The sequence below is a fragment of the Chrysemys picta genome, chromosome 1 (assembly GCF_011386835.1).
Source record: "Chrysemys picta bellii isolate R12L10 chromosome 1, ASM1138683v2, whole genome shotgun sequence".
Taxonomy (NCBI): Eukaryota; Metazoa; Chordata; order Testudines; family Emydidae; genus Chrysemys; species Chrysemys picta.
The window spans coordinates 212,648,670-212,672,873 of record NC_088791.1 but is presented as its reverse complement, the minus strand read 5'-3'; the positions used below and the strand labels follow the sequence as shown (position 1 = coordinate 212,672,873).

Below are 24,204 nucleotides of genomic sequence, written 5' to 3'. Positions count from 1 at the left end.
CACACTACTATTTTTAGCATGATAGCCCATGCCCTGCTTGCATGAGTCTCTCTACCTGGGCTGGGACTTGCTCCCAGCTGCAGTGTAGACACTCCCAAAGTGCCCAGTCTTCTTTGTTTCAAAGGGGGTCAGAGCCCAGGATCCATGCAAGACACCTTTCTCATATGGCGCAATCGAAGTCTCCATCTCTCTAATATCCAGGATTATATGGAAAGTCCGAATGCAGCAGATCCCGATAGTTCCTTGTTGGCTGAGGCATTTTTGGTTAATGGGTCACTTCCAAATGTCAACTCAGCCTCCAATAGCAATTCCAAACTGTTCAGAAATAATGTCACCGAACAAAGGTCACATTGAACCCGGACTTGAAATTGTTGCACTTGACAGCTTGGATGTTGGCTTGTTAAGTGCCACTGACCGAGACTGTTTGTTCTATGTACAAGAAATCCTATGGTGAAGCAGGAGTCCCTAGTGAATAATGAAAAATCTACTCCTCGGAGGTGAAAAGATTTTCTTTTTGGGCAGCCCAGCGCAGCCTTGATCTGTTGGAGGTTCCTGTTACCAAGATCCTTGATTATATCATCCATCTATATTTTTCTGGATTCTCGTTCAGTTACAGTCCCACCTTGCAGCAATTCCGGCATGCCACCCACCCTGAGTCATGTTAGTCTTTTTCCTACTCTACTGCATCCAGATTTTTAAGAGTTGCTTCCCACTGATTTATGGAGCCACCTCCCGAATGGGATCATCATAATGTCCTTTGAACCCTCTTCTGAATACACTATACCACCTTACTCTCAAGACAGCTTTTTATCATCCCCACTACACCAGACAGAAGAGTCAGTGAACTCCAAAGTCTCATGGCCAACCCTTCTTGCACAGCATTCCACAAAGATAAGATGGTGCTGAGAAGCCATCCTAAATTGATTCCCAAACTCGTTTCAGACTTTCATTTAAATTTATTAATCTCCCTTTTTTTTTCTTTCCAAAACCACACCCTTACCCACAGGAGAAGAAACTTCATATTTTAGCTGTATTGAGGGTCTTGCTATGCTACCTGACTAGGACAAAGCCCGTTATAAACAATGCCCCTTCCTTTTTTGTTGTTATAAGTAGTGGTTCCAGAGGACATGCCATTTTCCCCCCAGAGAATATTTAAATGGATCACCTAGTGTATTTCATTCTTCTGTCCTATGGCTGATGTTCCTTTTCCTCTAAATACCACAGGTCATTTGACTAGAGCTCAGGCTTTAGCAGACAAGGAATTATCCCCATTATCTCAGAATTGCAAGGCAGCCATTTGAAGTAGTCCCCTCACTTTTGTTAAACATTATGTCCTTGACTTGGCTGCAAGATCAGATGTCAAATTTGGGAGGGCAGTGTTAAAGTAGATAACTTAGTTAGAGGTAGTGTGGACTCCTCAATCGGACCTTCCAGATTAGGTGACTGGCAAGCAGCACCCTGAGGTGGTATCCACATGGACAAATGTTCAAAGAATTAAAAACAGTTACTTACCTTATAATAACTGTGTTTTTTCAGGATGTTTTGTTGGTGTGGATCCTACAACCTGCCCTTCTTCCCTGGTTTTTCAAAATCTCCCTTAAATGGAGATTCTGAATGAGCACGGGAACTGACAGATGGTTACAGCTTCTCTGCCCTTGGTTAGGGGACACAAGGACATGCAGGGCACAAACAGACGCTGCTATTGGATGATTTTCATCTCCCAGGCGTACTTAGAGGGATTCGCTTGGACAAAACAACTTGGAGAACCAGTTATTGTAAGGTAGCCATTTCCCCCCCGCTTATGATGACCTTTTCGTTCTTTTAAGTGGCTCATTTGTTTCCACAGAGCCCTTGAGTCATCCAGTCAGTTGGTGTAAGGTGGAGGCAACGGCACTGAAACCTGACTTGGTGAATATAGTTAAAGATCTTCCTCCTCCTCCTCTTGTGATCATGTCTCTCAGCATGAGGACAATTCAGAATGTGAAGACTCACCAGCATGAGGTAAATGATCAGCGTTGGTGATGAGTTTGATTTTTTTTGTATGGCATATGCTAAGTAAGAATTAGTAACTGGAAGAACTTCACCAGCCAAAAAGCCTTAATTGTGATGTCTGCAATAGACCTGATTCTGTGGATCTGATTCTGCAATGAGATCTGTGTAGTTGAACCCCACTGTGGGCTGATGTATCCATCTGCTCAGAGCTCGTTAAAAGATCAGGGTCTCAGTTTGTATATTAAAATTTTGTTGTTTTACGGAAAACACCCCAAAATGCAATCTTGGGTTATAGTAGACTAAATAAATCTTTTACTTTTAAAGAAACACACAATGGATTATATATACCCAGTAATGTGGCTTTTACGCGTTATGTATTCTGATTAAAATAAAGGATTACCTCTGATAAACAAATTTTCATAACAGATTGGGAAACCGATTTAAACTCGCATACTAGCTATTATGCTGCTGCCACTTTTTATTCATCAAGATAGAAAACCACAGCAGTAGATTTTAGACCAGTGGTGGGCAACCTGTGGCCCGCAGGCCGCATGTGGCCCATCAGGGGAATCCACTGGCAGGCCGCGAGACAGTGTTTACATTGACTGTCCGCGGGCACAGTCGCCTGCAGCTCCCACTGGCAGTGGTTTGCTGTTCCCAGCCAACGGGAGCTGCGGGAACCGGCGTCCAGCATGTTCCTGCGGCCCGCGCTGCTTCCTGCAGCTGCCATTGGCTGGGAATGGTGAACCGCGGCCACTGGGAGCTGCAGGTGGACGTACCTGCGGATGGTCAATTTAAACACTGTCTCGCGGCCTGCCAGCGGATTACCATGACGGGCCGTGTGCGGTCCGCGGACCACAGGTTGCCCACCACTGCTTTAGACTACCCACTGTAATTAAATGCTTTAAACTGTATATTTTAAACATGCTAACAAGTTGGCCTCACCGTGTTAACTTTCTAAAACTTGCACTAACCAGAATAAAGTTCCAAAAAAGCTAAAGCTAATACTGACCTACTAGCTTGTAGTACAAGATACCAGTATGGAATATATGTAGTGTCGCAAATTATTTATACAGACAGTTGTTTCCAACAAACTCTTTTATTAAAGCTGGTCAGAAGCATTCCAGCAAAACGTTTTTTGTCAGAGTTTGGCCAATTCACCAAAACTGAAACATTCTGCGGAGAGCAGGTTCCAACGGAATCTGCCAGCTCACCTGCCTGCATCCTGTGGGGGGGGAGGGATAGCTCAGTGGTTTGAGCATTGGTCTGCTAAACCCAGGGTTGTGAGCTCAATCCTTGAGGGGGCCACTTAGGGATCTGGGGCAAAAATCAGTACTTGGTCCTGCTAGTGAAGGCAGGGGGCTGGACTCGATGACCTTTCAAGGTCCCTTCCAGTTCTAGGAGATAGGTATATCCTCAGCAGCTGGTCTAGTGGCTTGCTGAAGAGCCTGCTTTTTCCAGGCTTCTGGCTCCTCAGCGAGCTGAGAGCTTGTGCCTCTTTGGCACCCCAGGGTTCCAGGCAGTCCTCCTATCAGAGTGTCCCAGGGTTGGGGACCACAGGCTCCGTCCTCCACTCCTTGGTGCTTCATTTCCTATTTGCAGAAAACGTCAAAATTTTGGAGTTTTGTTCCAAAATCAGAACAAAACTCGATCTTGAAATTCCAAAATCCTTCATGAAGCGCGGTTGCCTCTCTCCACCCGGTTCTGTATTTGATATCAAAATCCAGTCATAGTATTTCTTGAACGGTAGCTTGTGCTACTTAAGATCAATAAACCATGCTGAAAACTTCAGCAATTTGCAGCTGAAATTCACTTAAAGTAGGCAATTGCCTTTTTTAAAAAAGGAGGAAGAATTGGAGAAGACTGTTCAAAAGCAAGTGGAGGGATAGAGGCAATTTGATACTGTTAACCTGATGTAACTATGCCGTTGCATATTATCATAGTTTATTATCAAAGTATTTCTCATTTCTTGGTGTAGGTCATGGCTGTTGCAGCTCTAGTCCATCAAAGATTTTGTTTGGATAAAGCACCTCCTCAGCCTCCTTTCCAGACACACTTCTGTGGTGAGTAATTGGACCAAGTTATGGGTAGAGCAATTTTAAATATTTGCTTCAATAACTTCACTTGACTCCCTTTTTAATATCTATTTTTAAAATGTTTATTGGAGAGAGGTGCAAGCAAGAATTTCTATGTGAACAGTCCTTTCCCCACAGTCTGTCAGCAGTAATGGTATGATGCCTGAGTGGTGGTGGGGAGAGAGCTAATTAGATGAGATGCTTGGATTTTATTCACTACCCCACAGTTTCCTCCATATTTTTAAACTTAGTTGCTATGACATTTACTTGGTAGAAATCTTAGCGTTTGTCTATGAAGGCAAAGTAACCTCCCTCCAAACATCCTCTGCCTCTCTTTCTGTCTTCTTTCTCCTCCCGCTTGTTGCTTTCAAAATTTTTTTTTATTGTTTAATTTAAATACAGTTCAGTCTTTTAAAGTAAAAGTTCAGCTAGAAGCAGGCCAGCAATAGCTTCAGTTGAACTTCTTTTTAAAAGGCTGAGCTGAGATCTCAAGGCAGTAATATGAAATTAAGAAATATGAAAACTTAAAAGATGCACAGCTGAGCATGTGGGTGTGGTCAACTGGATTATCAGCTCAGAATGCCTCAGATCCCAATTGATAGTTGTGTAGAGTTTTGGAGGCCCATAGAGGAGCTAGAATGTGAACTGTAAGTGCTCCCCTGGCACAATTTGAGAACGGCTAATGACATATAATTAGGGTTTGGGCTTGAAAGGATTAGATTTTTATTGGTAAATGTTGATAAATCTCAATTTCACCACTCACACAAATGATGAAAAAATATTTCCATCGATGATGATCAAAATTTACAGATAGGCAAAGTAAGAAAAATACTGCTTGGGAACTTAGTAGGGTGTGATTTATGGATATTAATTTGTATATTTTAACACGGGATGTTGACAATTTGTTTTAACAGTTACAGAGCTTTAACTTTCTGAATCTCAACATCCACTGTTTGTTAAATCATTTTGCCTGCCCCTCCTCTTTTTTCCTGTTTTTCCCCCCCATAATTTCCCACATCTGTGAACATTTAAATAAATAAAAATAGAAAAAAATGCTTACAAATAAACTGATATGATCTGTCAATTATTAAAAAATCTAATTCTGTCAACCCTACATCTAATAGTTTTACTTTTATTGGATTTATTTATTGTTAATTTCTTTTAAACTAAATGCCACTCTGAAAAACATAAAATCCATGTAATTTTAACTCAAAAGCCATGGCAGAGTTTTAAATTTCTTTAAGTGTAGCTGAGACTTTTTTTTTTTTTTTAAATAGAAGTCCCTGTTAAAAGCAAGATGTTAGATTAGATTGTCTTCTGCTTATCTGTTCTGGTTTAGTGACTTGTCAATTTCCAGCCCAGAAAACTGTCTTTTTAATCAAGTTTAAACTCTTGAATTTAGTTTTATAGTAGATAGCTACATTTTAATTCAGTTGTTGAGTCTTGGTATGGACTTGACTTCATTTTGTATGTTGTACAGTGCCAAGCACACCGTTACTACCTAATAAGATAAGGCGGCATTTCGTCCAGACCCATTGGATCCGAAGACTCTTAAATTAAAAAGATAGTCTTACAAAAAAAAAACTTCTAACAAATGACATTGTTTTTCATACCCAAATGAGACCAAACCACTTATTTCTTTTGCAGTTATTTCCAAACCAAATGATTGTATTTTCCCTTATGACTTCAAAGAAATCATTAAAAGCAAGGTAACTTATTTTCTTAGCATTCAGAATAGAATGCCTTCTGAGATACTGCCTTTGAATTGTGGGAGAAGAGATTTGGATGGAGTAGTTTAGAGCACTAGCTTTTGTCTCTGAAAATGTACATTCAAATCTTTACTTTACATCCTCTTTTTGAAAACATACCTGCTGATCTGTCACTACTTATGTTACAAAACTGTCATATAATTTGGCACAGTTGGCAGTTCAAAAGGTTCGGGAAGAATGTTACAGGTAAGATTTGAGGTACATTGGCAGATCTTTGTGGGCAGCTTTACACTGTATTTTATTTTGTTATACTTATTTCAAGCTGATTCTGTTAGACCAGAGGTGGGCAAACTACGGCCCTCGGGCCACATCCAGCCCGCAGGACATTCCTGCTTGGCCCCTTAAGCTCCTGCCCGGCCCCTCTCCTGCTGTTCTCCCTCCCCCGCAGACTCAACTCACTGCGCCACTGGTGCAGTGCTCTGGGCGGTGGAGCTGCGAGCTCCTGGGGTAGTGCAGCTGCAAAGCCCGGGCCTGACCCAGTGCTCTGTGCTGCGCGGCGGCGTGGCTGGCTCCAGCCGGGCGGCGTGGCTGTCCTGCCACTCTGCGCGGTGCGGCTGTAGCGCCGCCAGCCACCGGTGCTTCAGGCAGCACGGTAAGGGGGCAGGGAGTGGGGGGGTTGGATAGGGGTTGGGACGGTCAGAGGGCGGGGAATGGGGATTGAATGGGGGCAGGAGTCCTGGGGGGGCAGTCAGGAAGGAAAGAGGGGGTTGGATGGGGTGGTGGGGGAGTTCCAGGGGTGGTCAGGGGACAGAGAGAAGGAGTGGTTGGCTGGGGCAGGAGTCCGGGGGGGGAGGGGGCGTCAGTGAGAAGTGTGTGTGGGGGTTTGGATAGGGGGCGGGGGCTGGGGCTGGACCACGTCTGGTTGTTTGGGGAGGCACAGCCTCCCCTAACTGGCCCTCCATACAATTTTGGAAATCGGATGTGGCTCTCAGGCCAAAAAGTTTGCCCGCCCCTGTGTTAGATTCTCATTTTCATGTGCAGTAAAGTCCATCAAAATTTCTTTAAAAAAATCCTCTTTTCATATTTAAAGAGCCACTAAAAAGTTTGGCAGCACAAAAATGTAGCCTACTCTTTTTTTTGTGTGTGCGATATTAAGCCTGTGGGCAAATGTTATGTATATCATATGTAGCACTGTCTCGCTGTTCCTGACTCCTAGCAAGATTCTTGGAAACACTTGCACCCAAAGGCAAAACAGAAAAGGGTATGTGAGAAAAGCTTTCTGTAGCCCTGTGCATGGGAACAAGAAGTCTTAAATTATGAAGCCTTCAATTATGCAGTGTTTATTGTAGTCTTGTAACTCATGAATGAGGGAGAGGGTTTTTCATTTTAAACTTTCAGTTTTTATTGGGTCATTGAAACCAGGTACTCCCTCTTGCTCCTCTTAGAATTCTAACGTAGAGATTGCTGCAACAGAGAGAACGTTACTGGGATTTTTCCTTGCGAAGGTTCACAAAATTGACCCAGATATTATTGTGGTGAGTAACTATTAACTTGACTTTAATAGATATAAACTAAGAAATATGTTGACTGGGCAGATGTTAACTTAATTCTTGGTTTCTTTGTGCCCTTAAAGCTTTTACATTTATTTCACTCTGCCTCATGGTTTAACTTGCTTTAATGGTTATAAAATAGAGCAAGTGTACATACTTACACATATGATATTGAATTGCTTTTCAGGAGTATGTTGTAGCCCATATCCCTTTAAATGTTGTTATTGAAAACATAACGACCTTCCTTAATTTAAAAAAAAGCTTTTGGGTTTACCAGAGAAGGTGGAATATTGATACTTATGGGGCTATTCATCATCTGTCCAAATACTCATGTAACTTCTGTTAATGTCATTTGGATAGTTTGATACCAAAATCAAGACAAAATATATTTTAAAAAAATCCCTTGGTCAATTAAGTTTATTTTGTGGCAAATAAGCCTTTCTTTGTACTTGATAAATGCTTTATATGGGAAATGTGAGATTTATTTTTACTTTAATGATTCATTTCCTTTTAAATGGTTAGGATATTTTAAATTATTAGTGAGTGTACTTTACTGAGTAGCCTTAAATTGTTTTTGAAACTCTTTTTGAATAACACAGAGCTGAGTTTATAAAAACAAATTAACAAAAAATAATAACGAAGAAATAGGATGGAGGGATAACCAAATTACTGAAGTGAGCAGTGCTGGCAAAATTAATAATGGCTGGCAACAAATCTCCATTTACCTCTGTAGTAGTTTTATAATTGTTGTGGAAAGACTCTGTCAGTGAAAATGCTGAGATTAACACTTGAAAATTTTGAATACCGCAAGTTAGGTAACTGAGTGGCCTGATTTTTCAGAGCTAAGCACCTGCAGTTCCCATTGACTTCAGCCTGGTGCACAATGAGCCTGGGGCACAATGACCCTTCTTCAGGGGAGCAGAAAGGTGTCTTTAAAAATACTTCTGCACTCCCATTTCCTGAGTTGTGCTGTGTTTTCTGGTTTCAGCTGAGGATTGGGACTAGTACCTTCAGGGAACAAATAGTTATGTTTCTCTTACATATCTGAACTTTCCAGATGGTACTAGATTAAAAGATATTGTTTAGCAGTGTTTGATTTAAATATGTCAGAACTCTGCCTTTATCTAACATGATACATTGAATATGGTATTACTAGGATACCATGAATATATAACTTATATCAGTAGTTGGAGGGTTTTATGAGTGGAGGGAGAAGGAATTACTTAAATATGTCTTCACATGTGGTTAAATAGAGAATTTAAATTGAGATCTGTCACTAGCTGTGAGGCATGAGAATGAAATTGAAAGAACCTGTATGAACTGTGAGCTAATTATAATGAAACAAAGTTTATTTCAGTATTCTGCTGAGCAGTGTTGTTAATGTCAGGACTAATGAGTACTGCTGATGAATAAATTCCCTTAGAAGCAAGGGCTTCCAATAAGAGGTATGCTGATGATGCCATCAATTAGATTTAAAAAAAATACAAAGGGCAAAGGAATTCTAAACACATGAAAGTAAGTCCTTTAATTTGCATTTGTTATAACCTTTTTCTGTTGCTTTCTTTTTGTGGCAAGGGTCATAATATTTATGGTTTTGATCTGGAAGTGCTGCTGCAGAGAATTAATGTGAGCAAAGTCCCTCACTGGTCCAAGATAGGTCGACTGAGGAGGTCCATCATGCCAAAGCTTGGGGTAAAAGATTGCTTAAGTCTCTTTTAAGTTCTTTTATGTTGCATGTGATTAAAATGAATTAATTTAGCTAATGTATTTTGAATGCCTCCCTGATGTATTTTGACTGTTGGTCATGTTGGATTTCTTGCATCCCAGTTCAGACATAATGAATGTTTGTATGACTATTTTATTACAGTAATAAGCTAAACTAATTTTCAAGTTAAGCAAAATTAGTTTACATTTCTCAACTAGATGGTGGTAATGACAGATTAATAACTGTAATAGAGAAAAGATGTCTTTGTCTTTTTGTCTAGTGCAACTGTATAATGAGGGGAAAATGTGGCTTGGATTGACTGGTGAATCATCCCATAGAGAGTAGTTAAATTATATTTCACTAGTTTTATTACGTTCTTATTCTGAGAACATGACATTCTGAATACTTAACTACAGCATCTCCCTCTTACATAGTTTTTTTTTTTATAGGCCTATGCTTTTTTCTGTTTTCATCACAACCACAAAACACTTCAGTGCTTTAATTTCTCTTTTTTTATAAGGAATTTCCTCCTTCTACATAGACATTCTCTTTGAAAGGTAGGAGAAAGACAATTGAAATTTTTTTTAAGGGGAGGAGTTATTTTTGTCTTTTATTAGCTATAAAGACAATTAAAATATTTACCGGTAATTAAATTGATAGCAAAAATTCCACTTTACAAGTTAAACATTCACTTTTGTTTATCTTCTCTTTCTTCTTCCCTTCACCACACTCTGCTGATACTTTTTTGTGTCCACTTCATTCCCTGTCTTTCCCCACCAACGTGTTTTTGTGCTGTCAAATACTAAACTGCTTGTTAGCATGCAAAAATTATGGTCTTAAAAAAAAAAAAATTCAGATTCTATGCCAGACATTCATTCTTAGTTTCCTGATCCTGCAAACCCTTTTGCATGTGCTTAATTTTGTTACTGAGAGTTGTAAAATTTCAATGGGGCTACATAATAACAAAATTAAGCACATGCATAGGGGTTTGCAGGATTGGGTCTTAGCTTTTAAAGGGAGTCATGTGCCCAGTCCTTCATATCCACAGGCTTTGCTGAAATATATCCAAAATTCCTTTACGACCTGATCCAAGGTCCATTGATTTAAATGGAAGATTCCAACTGCCTTGAGTGGCCTTTGGATGAAGCCACGTATGCATATATTTGAGTATGTGGGTTTTTTTTTTTTTTTTTTTTTGCATGGATAAGGGTCGAGGCGGCTTTGCTGAAAGGAATGCAGCCTGTGGTCGGATGATCTGTGATGTGGAAATTTCAGCAAAGGAATTAATTCGCTGCAAGAGCTACCATTTATCTGAATTGGTCCATCAGATTTTGAAAACCGAGAGGGTAACAATTCCACCAGAAGAGATAAGAAATATGTACAGGTATAATGCTCAGTTTTTTTATGAAGTTCTGTGTTGGGGAATGGAGCAGCATTTAGTTTTATTTAGTTTGTCTATATAGCAGAGTACTAATACTTAGTGTTTTTCATCTTAAAAAGTATTTTCCAAACACTGTTTCTCAGAACAGTGCTGCTGATCATGGCTTACTTCATTCAAATAGAGATACATTGTGAAAATGTTACTTTAGGTACATTGTTTAGTCTACTAATCTTGAATTACTATTTGCAACTAAATGAGTTTGCTTCATAATTTGGCACAGGTACACTGCAGAGATCTTAGAGCCATGATACAGAATTTAGGCCTACTCTTCTGCAAAATTCATACCGACATGTTTTAGGTTTAAACTTGCCATTCTCCCTCTTTCTTCCCAGTGATTCGTCTCACTTACTGTACATGCTGGAGAACACCTGGACAGATGCCAGATTCATTCTGCAAATCATGTGTGAGCTGAATGTTCTTCCGCTAGCGCTGCAGATTACAAACATCTCTGGGAATGTTATGGTAATTTTGTTTTCTTTCCCTTCACCTAAAAAGCAACTATTGCCTTGTGCTTTCTGTGTTTGGTATGATTAATGCCTAGTCTGAGTCGGTGCTTGTAAATTCCTTAACTATGCACAGTGAAGAGTGTGCATCCTTTGTCCTTCAAAGAGATGAAAACTATTAGTTGGAGTACATTCAAATTCAGATGACCTCCATAGGATTTTTTTCCTCTGACATTAGAGAGTTTGTACTACGAAAGTATTTTAGGTGAAAATGGACAGATGGTTGAATCATTTGGTAGACTTGTTTACATATGGTGCAAAATCCCCACAAACAAAATTACATAAACCTGAAAATGGATATTTACCTTGTTTAAAAAAAAAAAAAAAAAAGCCTATGTGAGAAGACGGTATCTGGTTGAAATCTGTCTTAATTCATTTTTGTGCATCAGTATTTTGCTTTCTCTAGTTTGTTTTGAATTCTTCTGTTTTTTTCCCCCATAGTCAAGGACAATGATGGGTGGGCGATCGGAGCGTAATGAGTTCCTGCTACTTCATGCTTTTTACGAGAGAGACTATATTGTACCTGACAAGCAAGTTTTTAAAAAGCCTCAGCAGAAGCTGGTGGGTCCCAAATATGTTCTTGTTTTGACTTGCTGCTTCCATGATTTTTTTTTAGATAAATTCTTGTAAAATCACTAATATCTTTTCCTTTGCACATCATTTTCTTTACGAAAACATGAAAAAGTAATTATATCCAATCACAGGGATAGTTTATGGTCAGATCAACAAGAACTTTTCCCAAGATATTATAACCGCTTATGTCATAAGTGTGAAGTGAAAAGCCTGTGATTTAAAGGGACACTGTCAACTTGAAAAAACACATTGCTGACTGAAGTTTTTTACCTACTATAATTACAGGAGCACTTTACTTCTTTCAAGCTCAGTAATCTTATCAAATATTTTTTCAGGTTTTTTTGTGTTTAATTTGTACATTTAATGGTATTTGGTATATAGTCAGTTCCTTTATTTTTCTGTGAACCAGTCAGTTTCTCCCTTCTTGAAAAGACTTTTATAGATACCAATAAGGTTTTTAGAATAAACTTCCTTAATATTTTCTTCACATATGTGTCCCACTATAGGTGTGCAAATGTGACCAGTGTCTCAGTGGGGGCCAGCTATGGTCCCTCAATTAGGGTGAACTGCAAAGAATGGGGCAGACAGTCAGTTACCATAAAGCTGGTGGATATTCCAATACTTAGATTTACTAAGCCAGCATAAAACAGTTTCTTTATTAGCTTACTGGTTACTCAGAAGTCCAAACAACACAGTTCCCTTAAAGTGATCCAGCCTCGGGCCTCCATTCAGGTACCCCCGTCAAATATGATGATTTCTGAAAATTTTATTTCATCATAAAAAAGAAAAAATTCTACCAATCCCAAAGGATCGAACACATTAATGAATGTTTCAGATCTTACCCAAATACACACTACAGCCAGTTCTTATTAACTAAACTAAAATTTCTTAAAATACAAAAGAGAGTATGATTAAAAGATCAATATACATACAGACACGAGTTCAGTTCATTTAGGTGCAGATTCATAGCAGAGATGGTGAGCTTTGTAGTTGCAAAGAGTTTTTAGAAATAGTTCATAGGTTATAGTCCAATGCCCAAATATCCTATTCAGGGGGTACCAGCATAACTGGGACCTCAGTCTCATGACGCAAACTTCCCCTGATGAAGCCTAAGCAGATCTGAGATGACAGAATCAGGACCCAAGGGTCTTTTATACAATTTTATGTTCTCTTTGACAAGTTGGAGTTCCTCAGGGAAGGAAAGGTAATGAGGATGACTTTGAAGGAGGTCCATCATCAGTATTTAGCTATAGAATTAACATAAGGCCATTTGCTTCTTCCTCCACCATTCACAGATTATTTGCTATACATTTCAAAGAGAGATGAATACCAAGATATCCCGTGTTTACAATTCATTTAAATGCTAGGATGTTCTTTTGACCTCTGAATGATCAGAATACAGCATTGACAGGGACTGTTGATTACATTGTTGACCCTACTCATACATATGTAAATACACAAAAACACAAACATTATCTCCCCACATGTCTTTTGAGGGTTATTTATTTGGCAGGATGTTTAACCCTTTCTAGCCACGTGTCACAGCAAGACTGGATTTTTCTTGACTAACGGTGTACAGGGGTGCACATGTACCTGGTGCTCCTCATTCTTAGAAGGTTTGGAGTTTAGCTTGAGCTAAGTCTAGCAGGTTGGACATCAGCTAGGTTCCTGCTTATTACATGTGGAAGTTTGAGGGCTAATCCTCCTGAAAGACTCACATAGCAAGTGCCTATTTTGCCTGGGAGAGTCCCATATCCCTAGCAGGTGCTTGGTCTGCCTATCTTTCTCTGCAACAACTTCAAGTCGCAAGATGTGAGGCTGAAGCTCTTTCTTGTGGAATGATCCATGAAGGTGGCATTAGCTCCAGAAGAGCTATGCTTCAGGACCTGACTAATGGGCAGGCCTGTGTTGTCCAGTGGTCCCTCAGGCAGATAGGTATCTTCAAAGATATCAGTAGGAAAATTGACACTGGGGCATCAACAATGGGGTAGGAGCTCAGGAAGGAGCATAGTGTCCTCACACAAAGAGGCACAGGAAAAAGTTGTGTGATAAGCCCACCAAGTCTGATATGGTGCCAAGCATGAGCAGAAAGGAGCAAACTGTCGTGCAACTCGCTCTGTTCATACTGGATCTGGTAGTGGAAGCACCCATGTCAACTCCAGCATCAGGAGAACAGATTCAGACTATACCAGGGACATTTTCGGTGCTGAGATGCCCAACAGTAGCAGTCACTTTCATGGTTTGATTATAATCAGTTTCACTTTCTCCCTTACTTGCACTACTACACTGAGGCAATGTTTAATTCATAAAAAAAATTCTTATCAGAATAAAAAAATGCAAGCATTGCTATTGATCTAAAGTGTGTTGGGTTTTTTTAAAAACACTATTTTCGTAAACTGGATTTTGGGCTTAAATTAATTCAGTAATATTCTTTTAAAATAACTTCACTTTCTCTCCACCATTTGGTGTCAGACTGTCCCACACAACATAGACTAGTGCTCTGTTCCATGGTGACGATTCCTAAAAGACTGTGTAATCTTTTGTGATCAGTCTCTTCCCAGAGCAGTGCAATTTTGTGATGGAAAGAGCCTTAATCAGGATATTAATCAACATATTCATGTATTAGATGTCTGTTAGAAAAAACTCCATTCTTATCCGATTCATTCCAATTTTTCTTTTTCTTTTGTAAATTAAGACTTCTAAATTAGAAACTTGATATTATTTTAAAAAGAGGCTAGATGTCAGAACTTTTTATGCCAAATACAGGTGGATGAAGATGAAGGTGTTGAAGATCAGAATAAATCAAAGATAGGGAGAAAGAAGGCAGCATATGCTGGGGGTCTAGTCTTGGATCCGAAAGTGGGTAAGATTTGGCAATTTTACTGCTCATAACAGTGTATCAGGTTATAAATGTGAAGGTTAGCTCCAGCTAAACTAAAATGCTGTTACATTGCTGTTTGTTCAAAAAGTTTCAAAGCAAAAGGCAGGGAAAATCCCCAAGCCCCTTGTATATGAAAGGAAAAAAATTCAGAATAATGATTATTAGAAAGGCCAGAATCTTGGGAAGGTGGGGGGAGGGGGAGAAGCAATGTAGCACAACTTTCTTGTAAGGATATAGATGCAGAAGTAACTTTATATATGTGCTTTCCATTTTGGGAACAAACAGGGAAAAGAAGCTTAATTTTGTTTGCCAGTAGAGTAGTATATCTTTCATGCAGCATCAGGGAGAAATTAGGGTTTTTTGTGTTTAGATGGTGTATAGCATATTTTGCTAATGGATGCTTAAGGTTTTCTTAGTTTCTCCTATATATGGTGATAACTGTACAAAAGCATCCTACAGTAATACAGAAGCTATCTGTTTAACCCTGGCAAGTTAAGAGGGGTTAGATCGTTCCACTTCTGACATTGATTAATCACTGGCTAATAGCACATCTGAACCTTTTCTTAGGACTGTTGATTAGACACATCACATAGTGCACTGGTCTCTGAATCCAAGCTGCTTCTCAAGCTTGTACAGAGCACAGTATAGACTGGCAACACTCAGCTTAGTCTGGGTTCAGCCATGTAATATGTGAGTGGGGGTCACTTCTTTTCCGGCAAAAACTTACGACACTCACGGCCCTCTCCCAAATCTCCCCACTTCATTGTGTGAAGTCTTCTCCTCCCCCACCACAGATGCATTCATATTAATCACATTTCTTGTTTATAGTTACAGAATTGGGCCCTGAAACTCAATGGAAATCTTTCATTTGGCTTTAATGGGAGTTGGATCAGGTACCTAGTGGGGATGAATAATTATATGGATCCTCACACTGTATTTTTATTTCAGGTTTTTATGACACATTTATTTTGCTTCTGGACTTCAACAGCTTGTACCCTTCAATTATCCAGGAGTTCAACATATGTTTTACCACAGTGCAGAGAGAGTCATCAGATGCACAGAAGAGGGCAGAGGTTTGTGTGTGCTTTATTAATGTTCTGATTTGAGGTTCAAATCTTCAGTGTGTTTCATGTGAATTAAATTGTAACAGCATCCTGGCTGGAAACTGATCCTACATGCTTATCATTATCATCGTCATTATTTTTACTTTTGGTAGCACTCACTATGTGCTTGGTGATTTCCAAACCCGCAAGGAGGACAATCGTTGCTGCAAGGAAGAACGCAATCTAGGGAATTGTCTTTTTGCTTCCAAGTTCCTTGAATGTGCTATCTGTAACTATTGCATCTACTTCCTTTCAATAATACTCATCATGCTTGCACCCCTGGCATGTTGTTCCATTCCTTATCCTCTCCCGTACAAGAGGATTTATTGAGGGCTTAGTCAATCCTGTCTCTTCTTCCTCTACAACTTCTTTTTTCTGCTGCTAAATCCCTTTTCTGTGCCTTGTCATCTCTCATCCAAACTAATGAAACGTGTTTTTTTTCTCATCCCTGGCCTCCTTGCATGTTCTCTTGCATCTGTACAAAAGCACTACAGAAATAAACTTCCTGTCTTGCCATTCTATCCTCCTCCCATGGGCTTCTTCTTGTCTTCACACTTGGGTTCATGCTTCTAATCCTTCTCCCCTTTTAGTCACTACACCACTCCACCTGTATCTACATCTGTTTTAATTTCTTCCTACAGTTCCTTGCAAGCTGCTTTTCTAAACTTGCCTTTTGTATTCTCCTTCTGTGCTCATCTTTGCATATTTCCATATCAGTCCTTTTATGCTTGGAACTCCCTCCTTCCGTTCAGCTGAACAAACACTCTCCTTATTCATGTTTCTCCTTATAAAACATTTCTTCTATGAAACCTTTCAATTGCAATTTACCGGATGAGGTTGGGAAAATCCATACAGCTGTAAGATTGGACCTTCACTTGGTGTTTTATGTCTCTGAAGTGTATTGGCTATCTGATGCAAAATGTATGTCTCATGGGGCATACTCCGTTTTACAGTCCTGAACACCAAAAATGTTTAACTGGAGAATTTGAATTGACTGGAGCCACCAGGGGTGTTTGACTGTCTTTGTGGTACTAAGTACTTGAGCTCCAGACTAACAGTATGCCTCTTCAGTTGGATTCAATGATGGAATATACAGTGTGTCAATTCAGGAAGCCTGTTCTGTGCCTGCTGTATTTGGGGGGGTGCAGGTAAAATGGATTGATTCAAATCAAAGCTATTTAAATCACAAATTTTTACTAATGATTTTAAATCATCAATTTTAACTAAAAAGTACAAATGCAAAACATGATTATCTTCCTAAAATAAGGTTGATTCTCATTGGTTGGTAACCATTAAAACATTGATTTGCAACTAAATATATCCTTCACACTTCATTTGGTCCTTCTTTCTGCAATCAGGAGGATACACTATATATCTATATACAATTATTTAAGCAGTTATATAGCTTAACTTGCATTTATTCAGATGCTTAATTTTTATATTTGTATTACGTTAGAAACTGGTGAATCATGCATTTCTTATTTACTTGGTGCTTAACTTTTTACATGTGATCTGCGTGAAATTCTATTTAGGTGGCAATTCAGATTCAGTTAAAAATTCACAAAATCAGCATTTTAGTTTTTCTTTTTTAAAAAATAAATAAAACTACCTTAAATGTGCTAAGTATAAGGGGGTAGCCGTGTTAGTCTGTATCTACAAAAACAACAAGGAGTCTGGTGGCACCTTAAAGACTAACAGATTTATTTGGGCATAAGCTTTCGTGAGTAAAAACCTCACTTCTTCGGATGCATCCGAAGAAGTGAGGTTTTTACTCACGGAAGCTTATGCCCAAATAAATCTGTTAGTCTTTAAGGTGCCACCAGACTCCTTAAATGTGCTGGATACATAAGAAAAAAGCTGATTTAAAACAGTTTTGCATTTAAAACCATGTCCTTCAAGATTTTACAACTAGGAGAACTGATCTTCTCACACCTAGGACTTATCTGCACAGCATCGGCGAAGCATGCCAGAGTGGGTGTAATTTGTAAAGGTCTAATATGTTGTGGTCTAACTGCCCCACGTAGACCCTGCTGATGTGCACTAAAAAGTACCTAATTCACGTTAATGGACTATGTTAACATGAACTTGGCACCTTCTGGAACACAACAGCAGAGTGTACCCAGGGCAGTTAGAGTGCTTTACAAATCACACCCCTTTGGTGCACTTTGTTGGTGCTCTATAGACAAGCCCTTGGTTTTTATTCAGAGATTGGAAGAAGAAAACAAGCTTTTCTGCTTTTTCAGTTCCCAGTTGGTTTCTTAAATTTGAGTGAGCTAGTTGTTGAATTGAACTAGTTGAATAAACTGAAATGAAGAAAAAAATTCTATTTGCACCTACAGAAGTCGCTATGCTGTCAAAAGCTGGTTTAATACTTCAATAAACTCTGCTTAGCCAGTGACTTCAACCAGTTCAGTGGTGTGACTTTCTTTAAAACTTGCCAGCAAACACAGATTGTTTTTTGTTTTTATTGTAAATGATTTTAATGGACTATAATAAATTTAGGCTCTGATATGGGTTGTTAGTGTCAGATTTAATTTTCAATAGGTTTATTTTTTAAGACTAAACCTGAATTTAATTTAAATTAAAAACTCATTTTTTTCTAAATTGTTCATTTTTTATCCACTCTGGCTGAGGGTGACTCTTGGTTGTCTTTTAGATCAGGATGAACTGTTAAATCAAACAACATAACGTTTCTGAATGGTCCATCTTCAGCAATATCTCTAACTTTCTGGGCTGTCGACATTTAGATATTTTTCTTTCTCCTTTTGTGGTGATAATTATACATAAGTGTCCTTTGTTAACATAGAAACTTTTGGTTAATTCTTCTCAAGTTAATAAGGACTGTATCGTTCCACTTCTGACACTTTTGTTTCATAGGCTAATGCCTGATTAATTGAAGCCTATGAAAGTGGTTATAGTTTTGCCACCATGTTAACATGCAGGCACAGTTCAAAAGTTGGAATCCTTTAAGGTTTATATCTGTACAATTATGTACATCTCTTAATTTGGAGTGTTTGGATCCAAAGAAAATCCATGGGCATATAGCAGAAAGTATTTGTAAATATGTAAACCACTGCACAGTAGGTACCCCGCCCCTATGAGGCCAATAACGACGAGAAGTTTGTTGGTAAAGGCTGTCCTTGACTTTACATATTGTTCTGTAACTTGCAAAGCCAGGCAGTGTTTTCTTAATTATAAATCCCTGAAACGGTAAGAGTGCTTTTTTCCCTGATAGGTGTATTCAGAAACTTCAGGTAAATGGGAATGGGATGGCAGTGGAATGGGTTACCTAGAGAGGTGGTGGAATCTCCTTCCTTAGAGGTTTTTAAGGTCAGGCTTGACAAAGTCCTGGCTGGGATGATTTAGTTGGGGTTGGTCCTGCTTTGAGCAGGGGGTTGAATTAGATGATCTCCTGAGGTCCCTTCCAATCCTGATATTCTATTATTCTATTTTCTGATTTAAATACATTCTTTTGGCTCTTAGCTGTAAACAATAATATATATAAAACTGCTCTTTTCTGAAAAGTGTTTGCAAAGGCCCCCACTGTTTGTGATCGTTTTTGTCCCTGCTCTAATTTCATATTAGCAGTATTGCCTGAGAACACAATTTTTAAACAAATATCCATCCCCTTTCAAAGCTCAAAGGAATAACATTGAAAATAGAGTGTATTTTTGTGCTTAAATTCCAAATGTGGACACAGTTATCACACTGAAATTGAGGTGTAAAATGATGTATGTGTCTTTCTGATATTCTTTATTTATTAAAAATGTATGCGCTTGGAAAGGGGAGAGGAATCACTTGTGGGAGTTCTCATTATGGCTTGTATTGGCAAAGCATTCAAGTTAGAATAACTCCCTTTGTACACAGCTTAAATGAGAAGCCATGTTGCTTGTCATTGTCCTTCTTTCAGAAGCAAATTCTGAGGTGGTGTGAGAATCAGGAAGGCAATATCATACAAAATAACATAGTGCTCATTACCATTTCCAATAACATTTAAATATGAAAGTCAAAAATTACTCACCTGAGAAGCAACATGTGAAATAGTCACCCCTCCAGATGCTGCCTTCCAAGCTTCACACTTAATATTATCTAACTCTTTCACCTGGAGATTTAGGGCTTGTTTATGCAAACGGTACATGGCAAGCTGGGATGTAAATCTAGCTTGCACTAGTCTGCTGTTCACTAATTATCTGTCTGGATCCTGCTCCTGTGTCAAAGTGAAGTAGATCAAAGTGCGCTATGGAACTTTTAGGGTGCAGCAGCAGGATTCACATGAACAGTTAGTGCGTGGCAAGCTAGTGTGAGGTAGATTTACACCCCACCTTGCCAAAAACTAAGTTTTCTTATAGATAAGCCCATAGTCTCTCTTTCCTTCAAATAGAATTGGTATCTGAAACGCTTGTCCCTACGGCTCTGAAACAATTCATGTTTAACCTGTCTTCTTGCAGTGGTGCTTACATACCCCAGAAGTCTAGTCCTAGTGTGACATCTGAGAGCCAAGTCTTTTGGGGTGCATTAGAAGAGTTGCTAGTGTACTGGCAGTGAATAGACAAAAATAGACTTGCAAATTCTGGGTGTACTAGTGGTTCTGCAGCACCAAATTAATACAGCTGAAAAGCATGAAAACCACCTTCACTTCTGCCGTCTTGAACTGTGAGTGCAGTTCCCTTTTTACTCTGCAGAAATAAATAAACTAACTTTTTCACGTCCTTCTTTCTTGTTAATAGACTAAAATCTACTTTTAAAGCAAATATTTGATAAACTAAATGATCATTTGACAGGATGGAGTGCAAGAAGAAATTCCAGAACTACCAGATCCATCTCTAGAAATGGGAATTTTGCCTAAAGAGATCAGAAAGCTGGTGGAGAGAAGGCGACAAGTCAAGCAATTGATGAAACAGCCAGATTTAAATCCTGACCTCTATTTACAGGTGTGTCTTATGGAAGAGCTCCTCTGCCTTCACTATACCTTATTTAAGTCCATTGGTCAGACTACAGAATAGGAGTGATTACTTTAATATTAAATGGAGGTTAGAAACAAATTGTAAGATGCTCACTTGTGGTTTAGAGAGGTGATAGATGTCAGAAATAGCTGTGAGTACTTGATAATATTGCATTCAACTTCTGTTTGGTGGTTATGGTGATTAATGTACTGGTTATATTCCTTTTCAGTATGATATCAGGCAGAAGGCTTTGAAGCTTACAGCTAATAGCATGTATGGCTGTCTGGGGTTTTCCTACAGTAGATTCTATGCCAAGCCTTTGGCTGCTTTGGTGACACACAAAGGGAGAGAGGTGAGTCATTAAATAGCTTTTTAAAACGGACAAGTTTGATGAATAAAAACCTTGATTTCATTCTTCTTTCTTTATGAAGTCTGTATTATTCTGTCTGTCTTCCCATCAAAACAAATGTTCCTTTTTTTTGTTATTTTTAAAAAGTGAGCAACCTAGCCACCGCATTTAACCTTACATAAAACAGTGTGAAAATATTTGGTTAAGAAATAAAATTTCAAGCTTCCAAGGGGTTACTGTGAATGGTTGGTGTGAGTGAGGCTAAAGTTTTAGTATCCTGGGGAAATACCTTGTATTTAAGATTCAGACACTTACTGTGCCAACTTCTTAAGTGAACTACAAGACAAATACAGTTTTGAACAAATTTATACCTGAATTAGTCTACAGTCCATGAGTTCCACACGCTTTTTTTTATATTCTCGCTAGTCATACAAGACCTCTACCTCATTTTGGTTTGTTTGACCTTTTTAATACTCATATTCTTGTCTCTCTCTCTTTTTTAATAGGAAAGAAAGGTTTGCTTGCACATAGCTATTTAAAAAGGCCTGAGTTTTTCAGAATGAGCTATGTTTCATACCTGTATATAATTATGGTAGAAACTGATGAAACTTATTATATCTGCTGTGTTCTAGAGAGATCTGTGATAGGAAGGGTAGGCAGTAAATAGGTAAGGAGAAATGATAATGTTTTAATAAGTAATTTTTCCACAGACCTAGACTCAGTTCACTCTTTAAAAAAAACTCTTTTAATCATTCTTTTTGGTTAATGCTGCAATACCATAGCTAGAAAGGAGAGTGTCTTAAACCATTTGATGTGTTAACCTCTTGGTACCTAGGTTTTCGCCAGCTACTTAATGCTAATACAAATTGCATTACTGTTAGTAGCAGGAGCTGTGGGCTGTCTGTATCAAGAGGTTAATGAGGAAAAAATAATTTCAGGAAAAGTCCTAGGGATCTAATTTAAAGTAACATATAAGGTTTTTTTGAAATGTGATTAAATGGTATTCCTTATGATTATGCACCTGATGATACATGCATAGGTAAACAAGATATGAAATATCTCCAGGGAATGTATCTTGAATAGATGTAGGTCAGATTTTGAAATGCTACATTTTACTGTGTTGTCAAACCATCCTGTAGTTGAGGGCTGCACACTAAATATATTTGCAGAAAGATTCGGTGTGAAAAACACAAACAAGGCTGGAAATTCATATAGTGTAAAGTACTGGAAAGCTGTCAATATTATTAACTTTTATTAATAGTATTTTGGTGAGATTGGGTTTAGCTGTGAGGACATATTAGAAGTAGGTTGGACCACGCAAGTGTGTTGTGCTGGCTAAAAACTCAAGGATTACACATTATTCTTTAAAAACTTGTTTGAAATCATGTTGATGGGGCAGCAATTACCTCGTATGCACGCTTGGATTTAATGGCAAAAGAATTTCATGTGATGTGACAGAAATTCCTTCTATGAAGGGCAACATAGCTGTGCACGTGAGAGGTGCAGCACATACACCAGGGATCGCAGCCTTCGGCACATGGCCCATCAGGGTAATCTGCTGGCGGGCCGTGAGACATTTTGTTTACGTTGCCCGTCTGCAGGCATGGGCCGCCCCCCAGCTCCCAGTGGCTGCGGTTTGCTGTTCCCGGCCAATGGGCCTTGTGCCGAAGGGTGCTGACCGCTGACATACACCATCAACGGAATCTCTGATTCAGATCCCATCTGACACAACTGTAATGACATGTTGGACACTCAGTACAGACTGGTACAACTTGCAGGCATGTATAGGTTAGCTTTCAGTGCGGAAATTTGAGCAGCATGAATTTCATGCGTGTGATTCCAACAAATAAAATGTAATTTGTAAAGTGACTAGTGTAGTAATTGTAGTGGTTGTTCACTAGATGGCGATAGATACCTTGAGATCATTAAACAATTAAGACTTTCAATCTTGTCAATAAATGACTGTGACCATCCTTGAGTACACATCCTTTTAAATTGATCTTCTATGATTTTTAGTTTGTTTTTATGATATAGAATATCTGTGGGGGTTGTTTCCGTTTTAATCTGAAATATTACCTAGTATCTCAAACCTATTTGTACAAGTTTTATATATTCTGTAAGAAGAAAAATGCTTTCCGAAAAGGGAGAAAACTTATGAACACTGCCAAGTCAAATTTGGCTTTAAATGTTTATAAGCACAAGTGTGTGTTTGCTGAAACTGAAGACCAGTAGATATATTTTACAGGAATTATTTTTATAATCCAATGGGATTTAAAAAAACAATGGATTCTCTGCAGTATTTGCCATCCAAATGGGGCGTTGTTGGGTTGGATTATAGTATAGTGGTTCTGAAACTTTTACAGAGTGTGAACAAACCTTAATGAGTTTCATGGGCTACTTCTCTCGTGGTGACTACAGCAGTTGCTTGCATGGAAAAGTAATAGGAGAGTTTTTAATGTAATTTTAGCTGTCCTGTAATGTAATTTAGCAACTGGAAACAAGGAGAGGCAGTACCACATGATCAACCATCTCTCTGCAGACCAGTGACAGTAAGTATAAGGTCACTCTTTTTTCCAGCCTTTTTGACACATAGCCTTCCAGTGGAGAGTCAGATGTGTTTTGGCTTCTGTATTCACGAGTCCCTGGGAAGAAGGCTGTTTCTTGTGGGACAACAGAAGAGTTGCCAAACTGCTGTCTGGGGCCAACTTGGTTGCCATTGGCTGTGACCCCAGATCAGTGATCTTTCCACATAGTGGCATCTCCTCCAGGACATTGTTCTTTACTGTTCCAATCAGTTCCCCAAATGACCCACCTTCTTGGCCAGAAAACTGGACCACAGAGGGGCAAAATTACTCTTCTTTCTTCCACCACAACTTATAGATAAGTTACAGAATTCATGTTGCAGTACATTAAGTGAAAGGATGAAGTTTGCCAGTCAGGTTAATTTCAAATTTCCTATTCAGATTTTTAAATTAATTCTTTAGTGATAATTTGCCCAAATTCCAAGGCACTGGTAGTCAAAGGGAGGAAAGATAGCATCTGCTTGTCACTAACTTCTGCGAAAGGAAGCTGGGGAGGAGGGGCAAGGGAAAGAAGAGAAAGTGAAATCAAAAAGCCCAAATAAGTTAATTGAAAAATAAAACAAAGGGAAGCAGGCATAGTACCTTACCTACTCTCTTCCTTTTCTGTCCCCTTCCTCTGAGCTCTGGCAGCAGGGAAATATAGGCTTCATTCCATTTCTCCTTGAGAATTGTTCAGCTGGGGAAAGTGATCAACATCTGTTGTTGCGTTCTGGGCCTCTGATCTATCTACATGTTTTGACAGAGCTGATCTGAATGGGGCAGTTTGTCAGGCCTCCTTCCCCAAAATGTAGTGGGGGA

At 39.0% G+C, this 24,204-nt stretch overlaps 1 protein-coding gene and 1 non-coding gene across 4 annotated transcripts in view; both read left to right on the top strand.

The window, feature by feature from the left end:
* POLA1 (DNA polymerase alpha 1, catalytic subunit) overlaps positions 1-24,204 on the top strand; it is a 349,978-nt gene that overhangs the window by 49,464 nt on the left and 276,310 nt on the right. For all 3 annotated transcript variants that reach the window (XM_065579286.1, XM_065579280.1, XM_065579281.1), the window contains exons 15-26: positions 1,847-2,001; positions 3,971-4,055; positions 5,715-5,776; positions 7,222-7,311; positions 8,902-9,018; positions 10,240-10,415; positions 10,805-10,934; positions 11,417-11,536; positions 14,315-14,411; positions 15,378-15,502; positions 20,314-20,463; positions 20,705-20,827. In XM_065579286.1, the coding sequence (XP_065435358.1) occupies positions 1,847-2,001; positions 3,971-4,055; positions 5,715-5,776; positions 7,222-7,311; positions 8,902-9,018; positions 10,240-10,415; positions 10,805-10,934; positions 11,417-11,536; positions 14,315-14,411; positions 15,378-15,502; positions 20,314-20,463; positions 20,705-20,827 (1,430 nt within the window). The remainder of the gene's footprint in view (positions 1-1,846; positions 2,002-3,970; positions 4,056-5,714; positions 5,777-7,221; positions 7,312-8,901; positions 9,019-10,239; positions 10,416-10,804; positions 10,935-11,416; positions 11,537-14,314; positions 14,412-15,377; positions 15,503-20,313; positions 20,464-20,704; positions 20,828-24,204) is intronic.
* LOC112059837 (small Cajal body-specific RNA 24) lies at positions 14,824-14,956 on the top strand. The gene has a single exon (XR_002889106.1). It is a non-coding gene; the product is annotated as a small Cajal body-specific RNA 24 (non-coding RNA).